Here is an 18,098-nt window from a genome sequence, read left to right on the forward strand (position 1 = left end):
TAATTAACTGAGGAACCACACCTGTGGGGAAGCAGCTGCTTTCAATATTCGTTGTATCCTTCATTTAACTCAAGTGCATTTCTTTATTTTGGCAGTTACTTGTAGATCACTTACCATAATAAATGGAAGCATATATGCAGTGTTCACGTGCTAGTCAAAACTAGGAAAACGCAGAAATGTTCGACTTGCTAACTGGTTGAATGTGGCACATGTATAACTATACTGAACAAAGATATGAAGGCAACATGCAATCATTTCAGCGATTTTACTGAGTTACAGTCCATATAAGGAAATCAGTCAATGTCAATTGAAATAAAGTCATTAGGGCGTAATCTATAGATTTCACATGACTGGGCAGGGGTGCTGCCCAACCAGGTCCATCCATTGGGGATCCAGCCCCCCCGGTGTAAAACAAATGGGCTTAGGAATTGTGCCCCGCCCCTCTTCCACCTGCCACATCTCCCTCAGCTCTCGGTGTCATTGTGATGTCCCATCAAGGGATGTTCTGTCCTTAGGGAGTCCACACACACTACACACACTGCTACAGTAACTCATCTTCCTCTACACTGTAACACTCAGGCCAAAAATACACTACCTTTTGGTTGAAGTAGACAAGTTTATTCATGATAATAATGATGATGATGAGGATGATGATAATATTAATAATTAGTCATAATTATAATAACGTTAATGTCATAATAAATAGAACTCTTAATCTGAAGCACATAAGAGAAGCATACAGAAAGAGAAATAAAGAACACAAAGTTTAGAACACAGAGCCAGAGGAGAGGGGACTTTTAGAGACTTTTACCTTTCAATATATCCATTGAATTTTTTAACATTTTTGAACTTTATTTAACTGGAACATTTACAAAAAGGAGAAAGAGTTATATTTAAAAAATCCTTATAAATAAATGTGTCATTATAGAACAAAATACAAGATTTTGGGAGTCAGAGGGGAGCGGGGATATTATGTACAGTAGGTTCAGGAATACAAAAGGGACGGTAGACTCACACAGTAGAACGGGAGGGGGTGATACAGTAGTAACTCTCTCTCAGAGGGATATCCTGCTCATGTCACAGCTCAAGCCATTGTGCTCAGGGCTCAGGAAGATAATGACTGGTACTTGCAGTCTACACAGAGATCAGGAGGGTGGCCTACTGCCTGCCTGCCTGCCTGACATCCCACCTGCTGTTTCTTCACACTCACATTTCACCTGAAACTGACTGGGAGTTAGTTAGCCACATACACTATGTAACTCTCACAATCAAATCTACATCTATACACTAAACCTGCTTATGATCATTGCCTTCCTCAACAGGACCTGTTACTTAATGTGATGATGAATATACATGTTATTTCCATAAGGGTGTCTGTAATATAGCTAAGAGAAAGTAGTTGGGGCCCTGCAGGGCCAGAGTAGTTGGGGCCCTGCAGGGTCGGAGTAGTTGGGGCCCTGCAGGGTCAGAGTAGTTGGGGCCCTGCAGGGTCAGAGTAGTTGGGGCCCTGCAGGGTCAGAGTAGTTGGGGCCCTGCAGGGTCAGAGTAGTTGGGGCCCTGCAGGGCCAGAGTAGTTGGGGCCCTGCAGGATCAGAGTAGTTGGGGCCCTGCAGGGTCAGAGTAGTTGGGGCCCTGCAGGGTCAGAGTAGTTGGGGCCCTGCAGGGCCAGAGTAGTTGGGGCTCTGCAGGGACAGAGTAGTTGAGGCCCTGCAGGGCCAGAGTAGTTGTGAATGACTCTCTGGAGCACAAGTTATCTGTTGGCAATCAGCAAGTTGTTAAGCAGTTCTGTAGCATATTTCTAGGCCAAAACGTGTGTCTGTGATTCTCTGTATTTGAGTGTGTGTTCATGTGTGTTTGTTTAAAGATGCATTATGAAGGTTTCATATAATTTCAGCCAGAAGTTTTTCGGTCCCCGAAGACTGTGCACAATTGTGTACAACGTCATCCATTTTGTCTTGCAAAAAGAATGTGCATGATATGTTTTACGAAATCCAATTCATACAGCATGTTACGAATTTGTAAGTGCTTAAGATCCTGTCCAATCTCTTTAAGTGCAGGGGAGGGGAAGATCAGTTCACACAATCACCATCACACTTTCAGTCATATAACACATGATCACATGTTACAGTATATCAGGGGTATAGCTTGTAGGAGGGTGCCCCTTATCTACCCCCTCTACTCCCTGACACCACCACAGCCCATATAATAGATATGTATATATATATATATATATATTTATATACAGAAAAAGAATACATACTTGTTGGACACCCTAGACATTAAAATACATTCAAGAACTGAACCAACATTCTTGTTTAAACACATGTTTACAGTGACTCTCCTGATATAAAGTAAGGTTGCTTCAACAAATTAAAACGTTTTTTTCTTCTTTAAAAGTTTTCAGTGCTGCAAATCACACAAATAAATATTCTCAGAATACATTGACAAAACAACATTGTAATTGACATGTTTCAGCCCTCATTCCTTTATTACCATTGGATGGGCACTAGTTCTATAATGTTTATCAAGCGACATAGTCCATATGCCTTAGGCTTGTGTTTTGGTTATGCACCTGCTGATGTATTACAATTAGATTATTCGATTATAATTCAATTGTTACATGGACATTGATGAGTATTTCTCTTCTCTGGAAACGTGCGTCGTTAGTTAAATGCACCCTGGCTTGTTGGTCTGTCTGTTTGAGATACTTTGTCCACTGGTGCAGATAGAGACACAAAGGCTTGGGCTTTGACCCTGGCAGGAGAGGAAAGTCAGGGACTAACGCATCAAACTCTCTTTCTCTCGTCGTGAATCAGAGACCTCTGCTGGGGCTTGGAGAGGAAAGGGAGCTGGGGGAGGAACTTATCTCATTTCTCTACTGGCTTACCCACAGACAAGTAGACCAGTGACAGTACTGCCCATGGAGAGTGGACCAGTGGTGCTGCCAGGAGGAAGTGGAGTCATGACGACAGTATCCACAGACAAGTAGACCAGTGACAGTACTGCCCATGGAGAGTGGACCAGTGGTGCTGCCAGGAGGAAGTGCAGTCATGACGACAGTATCCACAGGGAAGTAGACCAGTGACAGTACTGCCCATGGAGAGTGGACCAGTGGTGCTGCCAGGAGGAAGTGGAGTCATGACGACAGTATCCACAGGGAAGTAGACCAGTGACAGTACTGCCCATGAAGAGTGGACCAGTGGTGCTGCCAGGAGGAAGTGGAGTCATGACGACAGTATCCACAGGGAAGTAGAGAACAGCAGTGACTACCCATAGGAAGCTGGCCAGTGACACTGCAACAGGAAGTGGAACAGTGGAACAGTGGCACCAGCGCAAGGAAGGAAGCGAATCAGTGAGACCACAAAAAGACCGCACACAGAAAGTGTAACCATAGTAGAGACCTCCAGCTGGAAGTTAACCATTGACTCCGACCCACAGAAAGTACTCTCCCTCTCCACCACAGAATCAGCATCGAGGGCCAACTGTTCGTCTTCCTTACCAAAAACATAAAAACATATATGTACATATATACTGTTTTATACAGATTTTTACTTGTAAATCACAAGCTGTAAATCACAAAAGTATAGAAAAATAAAATGTGTTATAATAACAGGATGCTTTCTCTCTTTTTTCTCTCGTTGTCTTTCTCTTCTATCTGGCAAAGGTGGTCCCTGGTGGAAACTGGCTCACTCCGTCTGTAGCGCTTGTGGCTGGTTTTGACACCGCCGCGGCACCACTCCACACGCACGCCTCCCGTCCTTCCTCACCAGCCTCAGTAGATGGACTCCTTCTCATCTTCTCCTGTTGGTTTCTTAAAGCTAGTTCTCCTCTTCTCGTTGTTTTCATCTGTGATGTCCATCAATACTGAGCACAGCCTTTGTTATTTACTGGAGGTGAATAGGAAGAAGAGCAGGGAGACATGGGTAAGTATGCAGAACATCTCTGATTGACACATATAGACAGACAACCTACTTGTGCATTTCACTACCTATAATCATAAAGTTTGTCATGTTAAGTTTGCTGTGTTTCCTATTCCAAAAAACCTATTCAATATGATGATTCCATACCAGAAACCAGTCAAATTATTTGAATATAAACATTGAGAAAATGTATAGAATAAAAAGTACACTACTCTCACAAAAGTTCCCCTCCATCTTTGTTAAAGCACTGCACCCCAGGGAGGGGGAAAGGTACACAATGTCAGGTTAAGACGGGCTGACGGATTGATGTCAAACCACCCGATTGAGAAGCATGCTTAAATCAACTGAAAGGGAAGCTTTTGAGGGAAAAAAAGAGAGCATTCTTTTTTCATGCCAGTCTTAAAGTCATACAGCACAAAAGTGCGCTTTAAAGAGAGTAGGCCAAAGCAAATGCTACTTTGCTCCACAGAATAGAGGGCCATTATCACTCTACTGGAGTTTACAGTGTACAGTGAAGAGAGTACTGAGGCCTATAGCAGTAGTGGAGAGAGGGAGAGAGGGAGGAGAGAGAGGGAGGCGAGAGAGGGAGGAGAGAGAGGAGAGGGATGAGAGAGAGGGAGAGAGGGAGGAGAGAGACAGGTGTCCTGGGACCCTTGTCATGACAGTCTCTCCCTAATTCAGCAGCGCGCCGAGCGGTAGAAAACGAGGCGAGGCTTTCATTTTGACATGGCTTTGTAGTGCTTTTTCACACCTCCTCTGGAGAAGTAACAATTGAACGCGTGGCATGCTAATCTTAGCCCAGAATTACTCTTTGTCTCTCTCTACATCTCCCTCCATCTCCCTCTGTCTCTCTCTCCCTCTGTCTCTCTCTCCTTCTCCCTGTCTCTCACTCCCCCTCTGTCTCTCTCCATCTCCCTGTCTCTCCCTCCATCTCCCTCTGTCTCTTCATCCATCTCCGTCTGTCTCTCCCTCCCCCTCTGTCTCTCTCTCCATCTCCCTGTCTCTCCCTCCCCTGTCTCTGTCTCTCCCTCCCCCATCTCCTCTGTCTCTCCCCATCCCCTCTGTCTCTCCTCCCCCTCCCCCCACTCTGTCTCTCCCTCCCACTCTGTCTCTGTCTCTCCCTCCATCTCCCTATGTATCTTCATCCATCTCCCTCTGTCTCTCCCTCCATCTCCTTCTGTCTCTCCCTCCATCTCCTTCTGTCTCTCCCTCCATCTCCCTCTGTCTCTCCCTCCCCCTCTGTCTCTCCCTCCCACTCTGTCTCTCCCTCCATCTCCCTCGGTCTCTCCCTCCATCTCCCTCTGTCTCTCCCTCCATCTCCCTCTGTCTATCCCTCCATCTCCCTCTGTCTATCCCTCCATCTCCCTCTGTCTCTCCATTCATGGAGCAGCCTGCCTCATCTTCAGTCCTACAGAGGTCTCACTGGGGACTCTCTATACTAAAATATCTCCATCACTGTATCACTATATAGCAGAGCAGAGAGGGAACACAATAGCACCTGCGCTACATATAGTGCTCCTCACTGACAGGCAGACCAGCATTGGAGGAGCTGCAGTGACAAATATATTAATCACTCATGGACAAGTCAATTCAGGGGAGGGTTGGGTCAGTGCTGTAGCAAGTGGACACTGTCACTGAGGAAGTGCAATGCATTGCACTGTACCTAAATTGAACATCTACTTATCTATACAATGCTGGTTTAAATCTGTAGAAATATTGGGTTTCATTAAGCGTGAACAGGAATGGTAGAAGATTTAATTTGACTGTGCCTGATCAGGATTACAATCAACAAGCTGGAAACAGATGAAACATAGAGCTCCAATGACAAACAACATGCTCTCAGAACTGCTTTATTCTGACACTCAAAACAATCAGAGGTTGCTTAGATATGTCACATATACTAGTCATTGATGAAAGAAGACAAAGGAAATGTAATATACTGTACCAATAAATCAAAAGCCAATTACTTACACCTTTCAGACAATATATACTTTTTTAGAAAGGACATACTGTACAACTCATAGAACAAGTTCAGCTGAATTGAAAAGACACAAATAAAACCACTATAATATACCACTGTAATATATGTGTATATACATGTATATATTTTACAGGAAGTGAAACTGTTTTGCTTGTTTCCCTTTTTTTCTACAAATCTTTTGGATGGACAAAGACATTAAACAGTCAGCTTATCAAGGCTTACTGACTAGCATAGTACATACATCATAATGAACTAACAAACTGTGCGTTCAATTGACATAAATAAACATGTTTAAATGTGAGCAGACTGTATATGACTGGGCTTGTGGTTTAACACCTTCATTGAGTGTTTTTAATAATGTAGCTAGCTACGAAAAACCAATGTATATGGGATAGAGGATATTATAAAACTGGAAAACCTTTCAGCCTCTACACTATAGATACACATTTTTAATATTTAGCAAAATATAATAAGACACAATATATATTAGCTATTTATATGTTATATGAAGCCGGGATAATTTGACATTTTAACAGTGTAACAATGAATACATTGATTATAAAGGGTTGTACAGAGTTATAAAGAGTTGTATGGACATATTACAACTTTAACTGACAACACTCAAACCCATCCAACATGACATCACTGCAATGTCCTCATGAATAAAACGGACCCCGAGTAACCCTGAAAGTAGAGGATGTAAATGAAAAGGTGTGTTCTAGGCTGACTTTCTTTTTTAACTGTGAAATGTAGCTGCTGGTAGACTGAGATCTGCACATTGCTATAGTGAAGATGTAGTGTAGGAATGGCCTGTAAGTGAAGCTAGCGATACAGTGATTGATAGTGGCTGATTAGCCTGCTCTAATTTGTGGTGGTGAGGCATGGCGGCTAACACCCCTCCTGGGCATTGATGTTCCTCTCATAGGAGCTAGCATCTTATCAGGCTGGTTCACGTGCAGACAGGAAATGAGTGGGTGCTTAAAGTGGAAGATTCTGTTTTACTGTATCAAGGTTTTACAAGGTTAGGTTATCAATGAGTTAGGACTTATAAAGTGATTTATTGAGGCAAAGAGTTGTCATGGAGAGAGATTTCAGGATGTCTAGACTAGAGGAAAGAAGTTGGCAAACCTCAAAAACACACAGCCAGTGAAAAACATGAATTACTATTCGTCACACTATGGCCTCCAGTGTATTTGCTAAACGATAGCTTCAGAAGAGCAGCCTTCATTAAGATGTCTGCTCTCAGTCTCTGACACTGTGGTTTTCCTACTCAACTCATTTATGACTTATCTGCACCCAAACTGAACAGGGGGATTCAAATAGTCTATTTCCTTTCAATCAGATCAACTGGTACTATAGTAATTACTAAGTTTCTCTCTCCAATTAAGCTCAGTGTAGAAGTAGCCGTCTGCTAAATAGGATTTTGAAACAACAGCTGTAATGACGGGCATCATTAGGAATTGGTAGGCAGTGAGAGGGAGAATTCAAAGCCATGAGGTTCTCTTTGACCAAGGCAGAGGGGAGTATTTTCCTTGCCGTTCAGTGTATGCGTGTGGAGCTGTCTCTTTTATAATATATATATATTTTGTGTGGAGCTGTCTCAAGCCTATGTGTTCAAACAGCAGACTTCCACTGCTTAAAACGTAGACGCTAATTGAGTTGAAGAAACAGTGGAACTTGGCTTCAGTGAGCCGTTGTTCTTGGGGGATTCTCTGTGTTAGTTCAACTGGCGCTCAGAGCAGCACTCAGTTTTATACTGGTGCAATGAAAGTGGATGGGGAGGAAAGTCATTTAAAATGGGTTGTGTCAACCCTACTATCCACACACACACACACACACACACACACACACACACACACACACACACACACACACACACACACACACACACACACACACACACACACACACACACACACACACAGAGTAATTTAATCAAAAACACCTACAAATACATTAATAACAATGAAGCTGTTTTGAATCATATAAAAGCCCCCATGGTAGGACCCTAAATACTGGTATATAAAAGCCCCCATGGTAGGACCCTAAATACTGGTATATAAAAGCCCCCATGGTAGGACCCTAAATACTGGTATATAAAAGCCCCCATGGTAGGACCCTAAATACTGGTATATAAAAGCCCCCATGGTAGGACCCTAAATACTGGTATATAAAAGCCCCCATGGTAGGACCCTAAATACTGGTATATAAAAGCCCCCATGGTAGGACCCTAAATACTGGTATATAAAAGCCCCCATGGTAGGACCCTAAATACTGGTATATAAAAGCCCCCATGGTAGGACCCTAAATACTGGTATATAAAAGCCCCCTGGTATATTTTTAGCCCCCATGGTAGGACCCTAAATACTGGTATATAAAAGCCCCCATGGTAGGACCCTAAAAATACTGGTATATAAAAGCCCCCATGGTAGGACCCTGGTATATAAAAGCCCCCATGGTAGGACCCTAAATACTGGTATATATAAAAGCCCCCATGGTAGGACCCTAAATACTGGTATAAAGCCCCCATGGTAGGACCCTAAATACTGGTATATAAAAGCCCCCATGGTAGGACCCTAAATACTGGTATAAATACTAAAAAAGCCCCCCTATGGTAGGACCCTAAATACTGGTATATAAAAGCCCCCATGGTAGGACCCTAAATACTGGTATATAAAAGCCCCCATGGTAGGACCCTAAATACTGGTATATAAAAGCCCCCATGGTAGGACCCTAAATACTGGTATATTTTTAGCCCCCATGGTAGGACCCTGGTATATATGGTAGGACCCTAAATACTGGTATATAAAAGCCCCCATGGTAGGACCCTAAATACTGGTATATAAAAGCCCCCATGGTAGGACCCTAAATACTGGTATATTTTTAGCCCCCATGGTAGGACCCTAAATACTGGTAATAAAAGCCCCCATGGTAGGACCCTAAATACTGGTATATAAAAGCCCCCATGGTAGGACCCTAAATACTGGTATATAAAAGGAAGAACAATGTTTTATGCTTTTCTTTGATCAAGTGATGATATATTATTTTGGTATACAACATTCATCTATATCATGTTCAACATGTTGACTAAACATAACTGCTCGTATATGATGTCTTTATAAACATGGCACATCTTCAAAATGATTCAAATCAAACAGATAACACTTGAGAGGATACATACGTAAATGATATCATTACACGAATAGTTGAGTAATTATAGATTTCCATACGTGTATTCGGATCTATATATCATGTCTCTTGGCTTGATCTACTTACAAAATAGTTTCTTTGAAATGTTCCCATTTTCTCAAGAGTTCATATGAGGTAACTACTGAGTTGGAGACGTGTACTAGAGTACATTAACATGGTATGACAACACGCAGGTGTTATAATACATAAATGGAAGGAGTTTGGAACCACAAAGACTCTTCCTAGAGCTGTATGAAACAAGGTATTCTCTCCTGAAAGTGGAATATGATACAATCATGTTCACAGTCCATTTCTCTCCTCATAATGGAAAGTCTATAATCTCTCACTGTACCTGCTCTAGTAATTCAGCTCTTCCAGAGAGATTTAGGCAAAATAAGCTAATAAGGCAATGCTCTGTCATTGTAAAGTGGGGGAACCCACAGGTAGTGTTTGGTGGGTATGCTTGACTTATGCTAGTCATTTTGGGTGCTGGTACTGTTTATATTTAGGTGCAGGAGCTCAAGCAGTAGAAAATCTGAGGTGCCGGTGCTCAGCTCTGGTAAGCTCCTGCCCAAGTCAAGCGCTGACTTTGTCAAGAAAATCTTCAATAAACAGACAAGCATTCTACTGATACAATTAGTTGTCAGATCAAATCACTTGTAGTGGTTTATCCTGAGGTACAGAATGCTTTGTGCAATACTGAAAAGTGAATAGTAATCAGGAATTGCAGTACAGTACTTCATAGATGAGTCGATAGCGTAGCCTACTAAAGATAATGATTACCCACCTCTAAACGTCTCATACAGTGCCTTTGGGAAGCATTCAGACAACTTGACTTTTTGCTACAGCTTTATTCTAAAAATGATTAAATATATTTTTTTTCTTCAGCGATCTACACAATACCCCATAATGACAAAGAGAAAAGAGGTTTTTAGAAAGATTTGCAAATGTATTTAAAATAAAAAACAGAAATACCTTATTTACAAGTATTCAGACCCTTTGCTATGAGACTTGAAATTGAGCTCAGGTGCATCCTGTTTCCATTGAACATCCTTGAGATGTTTTTACAACTTGGAGTCCACCTGTGGTAAATTCAATTAATTGGACATGATTTGGAAAGCCATACACCTGTCTATATAAGGTCCCACAGCATGTCAGAGTAAAAACCAAGCCATGAGGTCAAAATAATTGTCTGTAGAGCCAGGATTGTGTCGAGGCACAGATCTGGGGAAGGGTACCAAAACATTTCTGCAGCATTGAAGGTCCCCAAGAACACAGTGGCCTCCACCATTCTTAAATGAAAGACGTTTGGAACCACCAAGACTTCCTAGATCTGGTCGCCCGGCCGAAATGAGCAATCGGGGGAAAGGGCTTTGGTCAGGGAGGTGACCAAGAACCCGATGGTCACTCTAACAGAGCTCTAGAGTTCCTCTGTGGGGATGGGTGAATCTCCCAGAATGACAACCATCTCTGCAGCACTCCACCAATCAGGCCTTTGTGGTAGTGACCAGACGGAAGCCACTCCTCAGTAAAAGGCACATGACAGCCCGCTTGGAGTTTGCCAAAAGGCACCTGAAGACTCTCAGACCATGAGATTTAAAATTCTCTGGTCTGATGAAATCAAGATTGAACTTTTTGGCCTGAATGCCAAGCATCACATCTGGAGGAAACCTGGAACCATCACTTCGGTGAAGCATGGTGGTGGCAGCATCAGGCTGTGGGGATGTTTTTCAGCGGCAAGGACTGGGAGACTAGTCAGGATCGAGGCAAATATGAACGGAGCAAAGTACAGACAAGTCGGGACAAGTCTCTGAATCTCCTTGAGTGGCCCAGCCAGAGACCGGACTTGAACCCGATCGAACATCTCTGGAGAGATCTGAAAATAGCTGAGCAGTAACGCTCCACATCTAACCTGACAGAGCTTGAGAGGATCTGCAGAGAGGAATGGGAGAAACTCCCCAAATACAGGTGTGCCAAGCTTGCAGCGTCATAACCAAGAAGACTCGAGGCTGTAATTGCTACCAAAGGTGCTTCAACAAAGTTCTCTGTAAAGGGTCTGAATACTTGTGTAAATGTGATATTTCTGTTTTATTTTACATAGATTTTCAAGAAAAGAAAAGAAAACGTTTTTGCTTTGTCATTATGGGGTACTGTGTGTTGACTGATGAGGGGGGGAAACAATTTAATACATTTTACAATAAGGCTGTAACGTAACAAAATGTGGAAAAAGTCAAGGGGTCTGAATATTTTCTGAATGCACTGTACACTTCAGTTAATTATAAGTGAACATGCAAATCAGTGTGGAAAAAATGTGAAATAAACAAAGACATTGAATCCTTCACAATCCTAAGTCCTTTAGCCTAGAGTGCCATCACGTTAGCGAGAGCTAGCCCAGTCTCAACCCCAGGTGAACTCTGACCCCTCACTGTGGTGCAATGGCCCTCACTCTGCATGCTGTCACACCACATCACTGTTAGGACTCAAGTGCATTAGGACACTCCAACATTACAGAGCAATCATACAGTTGACAGTGGCGTCTTGTGAAAGAAGAATTAGCAGGGCATGTGCATCGTCTTTGTTATTATTATAATTATGTATTTCTAATGCTAATTGGAATACAATATTTTGTTTCCTGCTTGAATTTCATTGAATTCGAATTCAAGAATAGGCTAAATAACAGTGTATCGAATGCCCCACTAGATTGTCATCCATCTGACGGTCACTGCAGAAACACACCCCTCTGATCATGCATCATGCGTACTACAGTAGGCTCACATTGGTTATGGTGACACAGCACCCATCTACAGCAGTCACATGTGCAGAACATAACTTCTCCCCGAAATCAATCCAAAGCACAAAATGAATACAAAACAAATCATAGGAGCAGACCAATGATGACATCAACAAGGTTGTAGAAATCGTCTGTAGCGGGAGGGTGTCAGGGGGAGGGGTCAGCATTGGTAACCTGGAAGCTTTTAGTTTGATTTAGCGCTCCACGAAGGATGAGGTGTTTGCTTGTTTGTTAATTGGTTTGATTTTTGTTTGTTGGGGAGTAATGTCTCTGTCTTTCTCTCTTTTCTTTCTGTTAGTAGGGAGTGAAGCGACTGTACCCTCCTCTGTATAGGCTAGCCTGCAACATCAAAGATGAAAAAGGACCAATCAGTATTAAGGTGGTGACAGCTTGGTGGTTGAGTTCTGTTTTTTCCACAAATTTCCTTCCTTTATTGGTTTTGTTAAAACGTCTGTGTCTGAAGGGCATGGGATTAAATAACATTTAATTGAGCTGGTTTAATCAAAGTAATAATAGTTCTTGTTCATTAGAGTATGCAGAAGTTGGGTATGTGTGTGTTCTGAGGACGGGCGGTCCAGGTGTTGGAGCTGGAGGATAAAGAACCTGGTAGTGATAAAGTATGAACTTACTCTGAAATCATTTTGATATTTGTACCAGAGAGAAAAACCCTTTCCTAGATATCAATATTCTTCTTTTGGCTTGCCACATGGAGAAGTGGGCCCCGCCCTCAAATGCAGTTTCCATGCATTAATTACATTAATAAGCAACAAATTGGAAAATACTGTGCTTGTTTCATGCTTTTGATTGTAGGAAAACATTCCTCACGGAATGGCTTTCCAGGCTACAACAATGTCATAGATCCAACCAAAGCGAATTAAGTTCAAAGGAGTTTAATCATAATTCTCTTTCAAGTCCAACCATGGTGCCCACACCTTTCTGCATGTGTATTGCACCAGAGGATATTGCTCCCTAGGTCTACTGCCATGCTCTGGATAACCAGGGCACACACACAGACACACACACAGACACACACACAGACACACACACACACACACACACACACACACACACACACACACACACACACACACACACACACACACACACACACACACACACACACACACACACACACACACACACACACACACACAAACCTTCAAAGGCTAATATCCCTTCATTTAAAGGAACCCTCTTGCTTGTATAAAATTTTCATCAGTATAAAAAAGCATTTGCAATTTCTTCGCACGCTGGAAATCAGCAAAGAGAATTTTCAGCAACCTCGGAGGAACTCATTATTGAAAGGTTTCTAAATGCAAAAATCGCTGCTCTCTCCTTTGGAACCATTAATCAAAGAGGACTAAAGAATTAGTAACCAAACCAATTTTTTTCTGAATCTATTTCATGGTGTGTCTCTTCACTGTAAGATCTGAACTCCTATTGTGTCAAGATGGTTTATTCACTACCAGGGTCTCGCACCTCACCAGCTTCCACCCCACCACAGTGATCCCCTCAACTTCCACCCCACCACAGTGATCCCCTCAACTTGCCCCACACACACAACCCAAGCTCAGACATGAAGGGCCAAATTCAGCCTGGCTAAGAAAGGGTGACTAAGAGTGGCAGAGAAGGGAAGGAAATTTGGAGGAAAAGAAGCACAGTTTTTAATTAAGTAAATGAAGAGGAAAAAAATAAATGTCTTAATTAATGAAAGCTTTTAGCTAGCAGCTGCACCGGGGAACTGTACGCTGTTTTTTATGTTGTTGAAAATGGCATGCATGTCGGAATGGTACATTTAAGCCTTTTGTCTGGCAGAGAGCGCTCGTCCCATCAACCTTGTGGACTGGAGGGGTGAGTGAGAGAACTCCCTCCCCCCATCCCTCTCTTTCTCTTCCATGTCCCACGGCACACTGCTGCATGCGTTTGATGGTCGTTAATCTTTCAAATTAGTCTATGAGCCCAGTCCCATGCCCTCATTGTAAAACAAAACATTGAGAAACTATCTCCCCATTATAGGATGGTCTTTTACTGATAATATTTTCATCTTTGATGTTAGCTGCAAAAGCTAGCTAAAAACAGACATTAACCATTCAACTTCACCCCTTTAAGTTTAGAGTTTGGCTGAAAGGAAGAATGGGAACAACTCATTTGGAGTTGAATAGTGGCAGGAATAGAATGATTATACTAGTGTTGAAGATGCCCATGTGTTTGGATTGAATTAGTTGTAGTGATCATTCCCATTTTAGCAGTAAAAAGCCTGAATCAAATTAATATTGAATGTATGAGGTGAGCTTGTGTGACATAACATGAAACAAATCCATTTCACTGAATTCACAATGACCACATGCTAGGGAATTCTGCTGCACTCCACTAGGTTGTGCCAAACAGCATGACAAGAGGAAATAAAGCCCACTGACTTGGCTCAGTTCAATGGTCTTTATCTCCGAGTGCTCCTGGAGCGACAGAGTACTGCGGCTGGCGGCCTCTGCTCTGTGTTAGTGTGGCTAGCCAACAACAGGGTGCAGAGGAAAGCGAGAGCAGACTTACCATGGTCCCCACACTGTATGTAGCGGCAGGGCCGATTGTGTGGTGGTAGGGGTCTGCTGTTGCATAGACTCTGCCATAGCTGCAATGGAAAAGGCCAGGAGATTAGGGTCATTGACATAGAGTATATTTTCAATGCTTGTTGGATACTTGGCCCTAAAGTCAACACTTTCAAGTCTCTAAAACAATTATGTCCCTCTCTCTACCCCCTGGTTTAGAAAATTATACAAGGCTGAGTAGAAAAGGAGTTCAAAGGTGGTTGGATCATTCTCTGTGAATACACATTGTCCTTTTCACTGTCACCTCGATTAGTTGGCAGTGATGGGTACTGAGGGGTGAGAGAAAGAGAAACAGAGAGAGAGAGAGAAAGAAAGAGAAAACAGAGAAAGATAGAGGTGCTGGAGGGCTTGGGCCCAGTCTGTGTACGCTCTCTCACCCTGCTGTTGTTTACCCAAGCTGAACAGTGGGCTCACACCACTGTCTTTTCATTGTTGCTGGTTTGGAACTAATCCTTCCAATTTCCTTCTGAGACAGGACAAGATGTGTGCCTTATTTATTTATTTACCCGACTTCACATATTCCTTTATTTACTTTTTTTCTTCAATGCTCGCTTGCAAATGAGGGTCTGTACGGAGCAGATAAGGCACTCCAAGCCAAGCACTGAGGGCACCAAATCAACCAGGAATAAAAACCAAGAGGAGAGAGGGAGAAATGTCATTTTCCTTAAGGAGACAAGACATCCAGCCTACAAGGCTAGAGCGGGGCGAGGAGGACATTGAGTTATATAAGATCTAAATATGGTGTGTCCCATTGGAGTCCAACACCCAAGGTCAGTGAACAGGACGTGGAGGGGGAAGGAGCTGGATGAGAAGGCTCCAGGGGAGAGGATGGGCTGTACCATGACATGGTCAGGGGTGGTCTCTGTGATACTCTTATCTATTGTGAGCACCAAACCCCAGAGGCCCACTAAGGCTAATCTATCTACAAAATGGGCTCTCACCAGAGTGGCATTGCTAACCACCTCGAGGTCAAACGGCCCCTCAGAACGTACGTCACGCGGCTTCACTACGCTGATTGGCCCCTGGCAGGGCCTCGGTAATACACATCAGGCCTGTGGGCACAAGCATTTAAAAAAATGAATGTTTCATTTTCTATGGGGATTTTACAAGCCTCTTATGATCCCTGTGACCTCCTTTCATGATTGGCTGATTGCTCCGCTGGTAAGTCTGATAAGGTATTGCTGAGACAAACCCCTATTGATCCAATGGGCATGACCGCTTATTCAAAAAGAAACAAACAGACAAGGGAAGCAAAACAAAGCAAAACAAACAACTCGGGCGAATTACATTAAATCTCAGGAGGAAAATATTAGGCAAGAGAAACAGGAATTAAATCACTCCCAGAGGAAAAAGCTGCTGTCCAATTTCTGCTCCCTCCGAGCACGGCTGCTCATAATTCACAGTGCGGCGAGGCCAGATAAATCTCACATTATCGATATGATCTTCAGGTTCTCAGGCAGGGTGTACGTTATCACAAGTGACATGCTCAATCCCTCCCAGATTAGATTCCCAAACCAGCCCACATCCAGCCTGACTTTGAAGGCCCGAATGAATCAGCCACACCTCCTCAAACGGAGCACACCTGAACCCGAATGACATCAGTCAGAAGTGATAGAGTCCCTGCCCATCCATCCCTCTCTCCCTCTCTCCCTTCTTCGCGCAGACCGCAGGCCATTCATAAATACAGTTGATATGCCCTCTCGCCCGTCAAAGGCAGAGAGGCATGGGATAGATCATCTTGTCGAACAAGGTTACGTTTTTGTGTGCTTTAGCCTGAGGCCATAGTGGATCTCCTAATGGACAGTTCAATCTGAGGGAGGGTCACAACTCCAGAGCGAGTTTATCTTCACCCTTCTATGTGGGAGATACTTTGGAGGTGGGGGAAAGGTTGAAGTCACTTGTCAGACCTTGTCACAACTTCTAATTGAATCCATCACAATATCAATGGTCTTTCATTTGTTCAAGTAATATAATGTGTTTTATGTTATGCAGCAGGTGGAATGTACTCACCTGTCACTGTAGGCAGCAGCGGTGGTGGGCTGGGCGTATCGGTACGCAGCGTAGCCCCCCTGTTGGAAACTCAGACAGTTACACAACCACCCACAACAGCATGTGTATTACCAGTATTCTCAAACAAATAATACAAGCATTTACTAAAAGATCCAACATCAGGTTTGAAACATTTTCCATTGTTTGCAACATTTCAAAACTCCATATTCTATTCATTTTTCAAGTATTCATATGAAATCATTCAAAAAGTCTCATTTCTTTAAATGGAAGAGTATTCACTGAGGCAAGGCAAGGGTTAGAACACAGCCAGAGGGACACAGCCAGAGGGAGCTGTTTAATATTTGGTAGCTGAGGCAGAGGAGAATGAGTGATCCCCTGTGAGACTGGGGAGGAGAGCCATGCGTTCCCTCTGTGGCACAGTGCGTGACAGTAGGTGCACAACATGGTCCACATGAGAAAGAACAGAACAGTGGTGTGTTAACGCTCCCCAAATTCCTCCTGCATTCAGAATGGGGAAGCAGCAACAGCCTGCTGCATTATTGAAGAGACCCTTTTTTCTTTACACGTACTGTGTTGCACAGGAGCAAACCAAGACGTCCAGCACCTTCACAAACTATTCACACCCGTTAACTGTTTCCACATGTTGTTGTGTTACAGCCTGAATTCAAAATGGATTGAATTGAGATGCTGTGAGATGCTGGCCTACAAACAATACCCCATGATGTCAAAGTGGAAGTTAGAAATGTTTACAATTTAATACAAAATAAAAGGCTGAAATGCCTTGAGTCAATAAGAATTCATCCCCTTTGTTATAGCAAGCCTAAATAAGTTCAGGAGTAAAAAGGTGCTTAGCAAGTCACATAAGTTGCATGGACTCACTCTGTGTGCAATAATAGTGTTTGACTACCTCATCTCTGTACCCCACACATATAATCATCTGTAAATCCCTCAGTCAAGTAGTGAATATCAAACACAGATTCAACCACAAAGACCAGGGAGGTTTTCCAATGCCTTGCAAAGAAGAGCACCTATTGGTAGATTGGTAAACATAAAAAACCAGGCATTGAATAACCCTTTGAGCATGGTGAAGTTATTAATTACACTATGGATGGTGTATCAACACACCCAGTCACTACAAAGATACAGGCGTCCTTCAGAACTCAGTTACCGGAGAGGAAGGTAGCCTCTCAGGGATTTCACCACGATGCCAACAGTTTTGAGTTTATTGGCTGTGACAGGAGAAAACTGCAGATAGATCAACAACATTGTAGTTAATCCATAATACTAACCTAATTGACAGAGTGAAAATATTCCAAAATATGTATCCTGTTTGCAATAAGGCACGAAAGTAAAAACAATTTAAAGTAAAGAAATTAACGTTATGTCCTGAATTCAAAGCGTTAAGTTTCGGGCAAATCCAACACAACACATCACTGAGTACCTCTCCTCATATTTTCAAGCATGGTGGTGGCTGCATCATGTTATGGGCATGCTTGTTTTAAAGATAAAAATAAACGGAACTGAGCTAAGTACAGGCAAAATTATTGAGGAAAACCTGGTTCAGTCTGCTTTCCAACAGACACTGGCAGACAAAATCACCTTTC

The 18,098-nt window shown here is 42.9% G+C and overlaps 1 protein-coding gene across 5 annotated transcripts in view; it reads right to left on the bottom strand.

Moving 5' to 3' along the window:
• Window positions 1-596: 596 nt before the first annotated feature.
• The window catches only part of LOC112234949 (RNA binding protein fox-1 homolog 3-like), a 485,643-nt gene continuing 468,141 nt past the window's right edge, over window positions 597-18,098 (bottom strand). For 4 of the 5 annotated variants that reach the window (XM_042307224.1, XM_042307221.1, XM_042307225.1 and 1 more), the window contains 3 exons: window positions 16,495-16,553; window positions 14,429-14,507; window positions 11,292-12,220 (listed from right to left, as the gene is read on the bottom strand). In XM_042307224.1, the coding sequence (XP_042163158.1) occupies window positions 12,176-12,220; window positions 14,429-14,507; window positions 16,495-16,553 (183 nt within the window). In that variant the 3' untranslated portion in view covers window positions 11,292-12,175. Of the gene's footprint in view, window positions 3,888-11,291; window positions 12,221-14,428; window positions 14,508-16,494; window positions 16,554-18,098 lie in introns of those variants that run through there. The other variant, XM_042307223.1, reaches the window with a different exon arrangement.

Source organism: Oncorhynchus tshawytscha, linkage group LG27 (genome assembly GCF_018296145.1).
Source record: "Oncorhynchus tshawytscha isolate Ot180627B linkage group LG27, Otsh_v2.0, whole genome shotgun sequence".
Taxonomy (NCBI): Eukaryota; Metazoa; Chordata; class Actinopteri; order Salmoniformes; family Salmonidae; genus Oncorhynchus; species Oncorhynchus tshawytscha.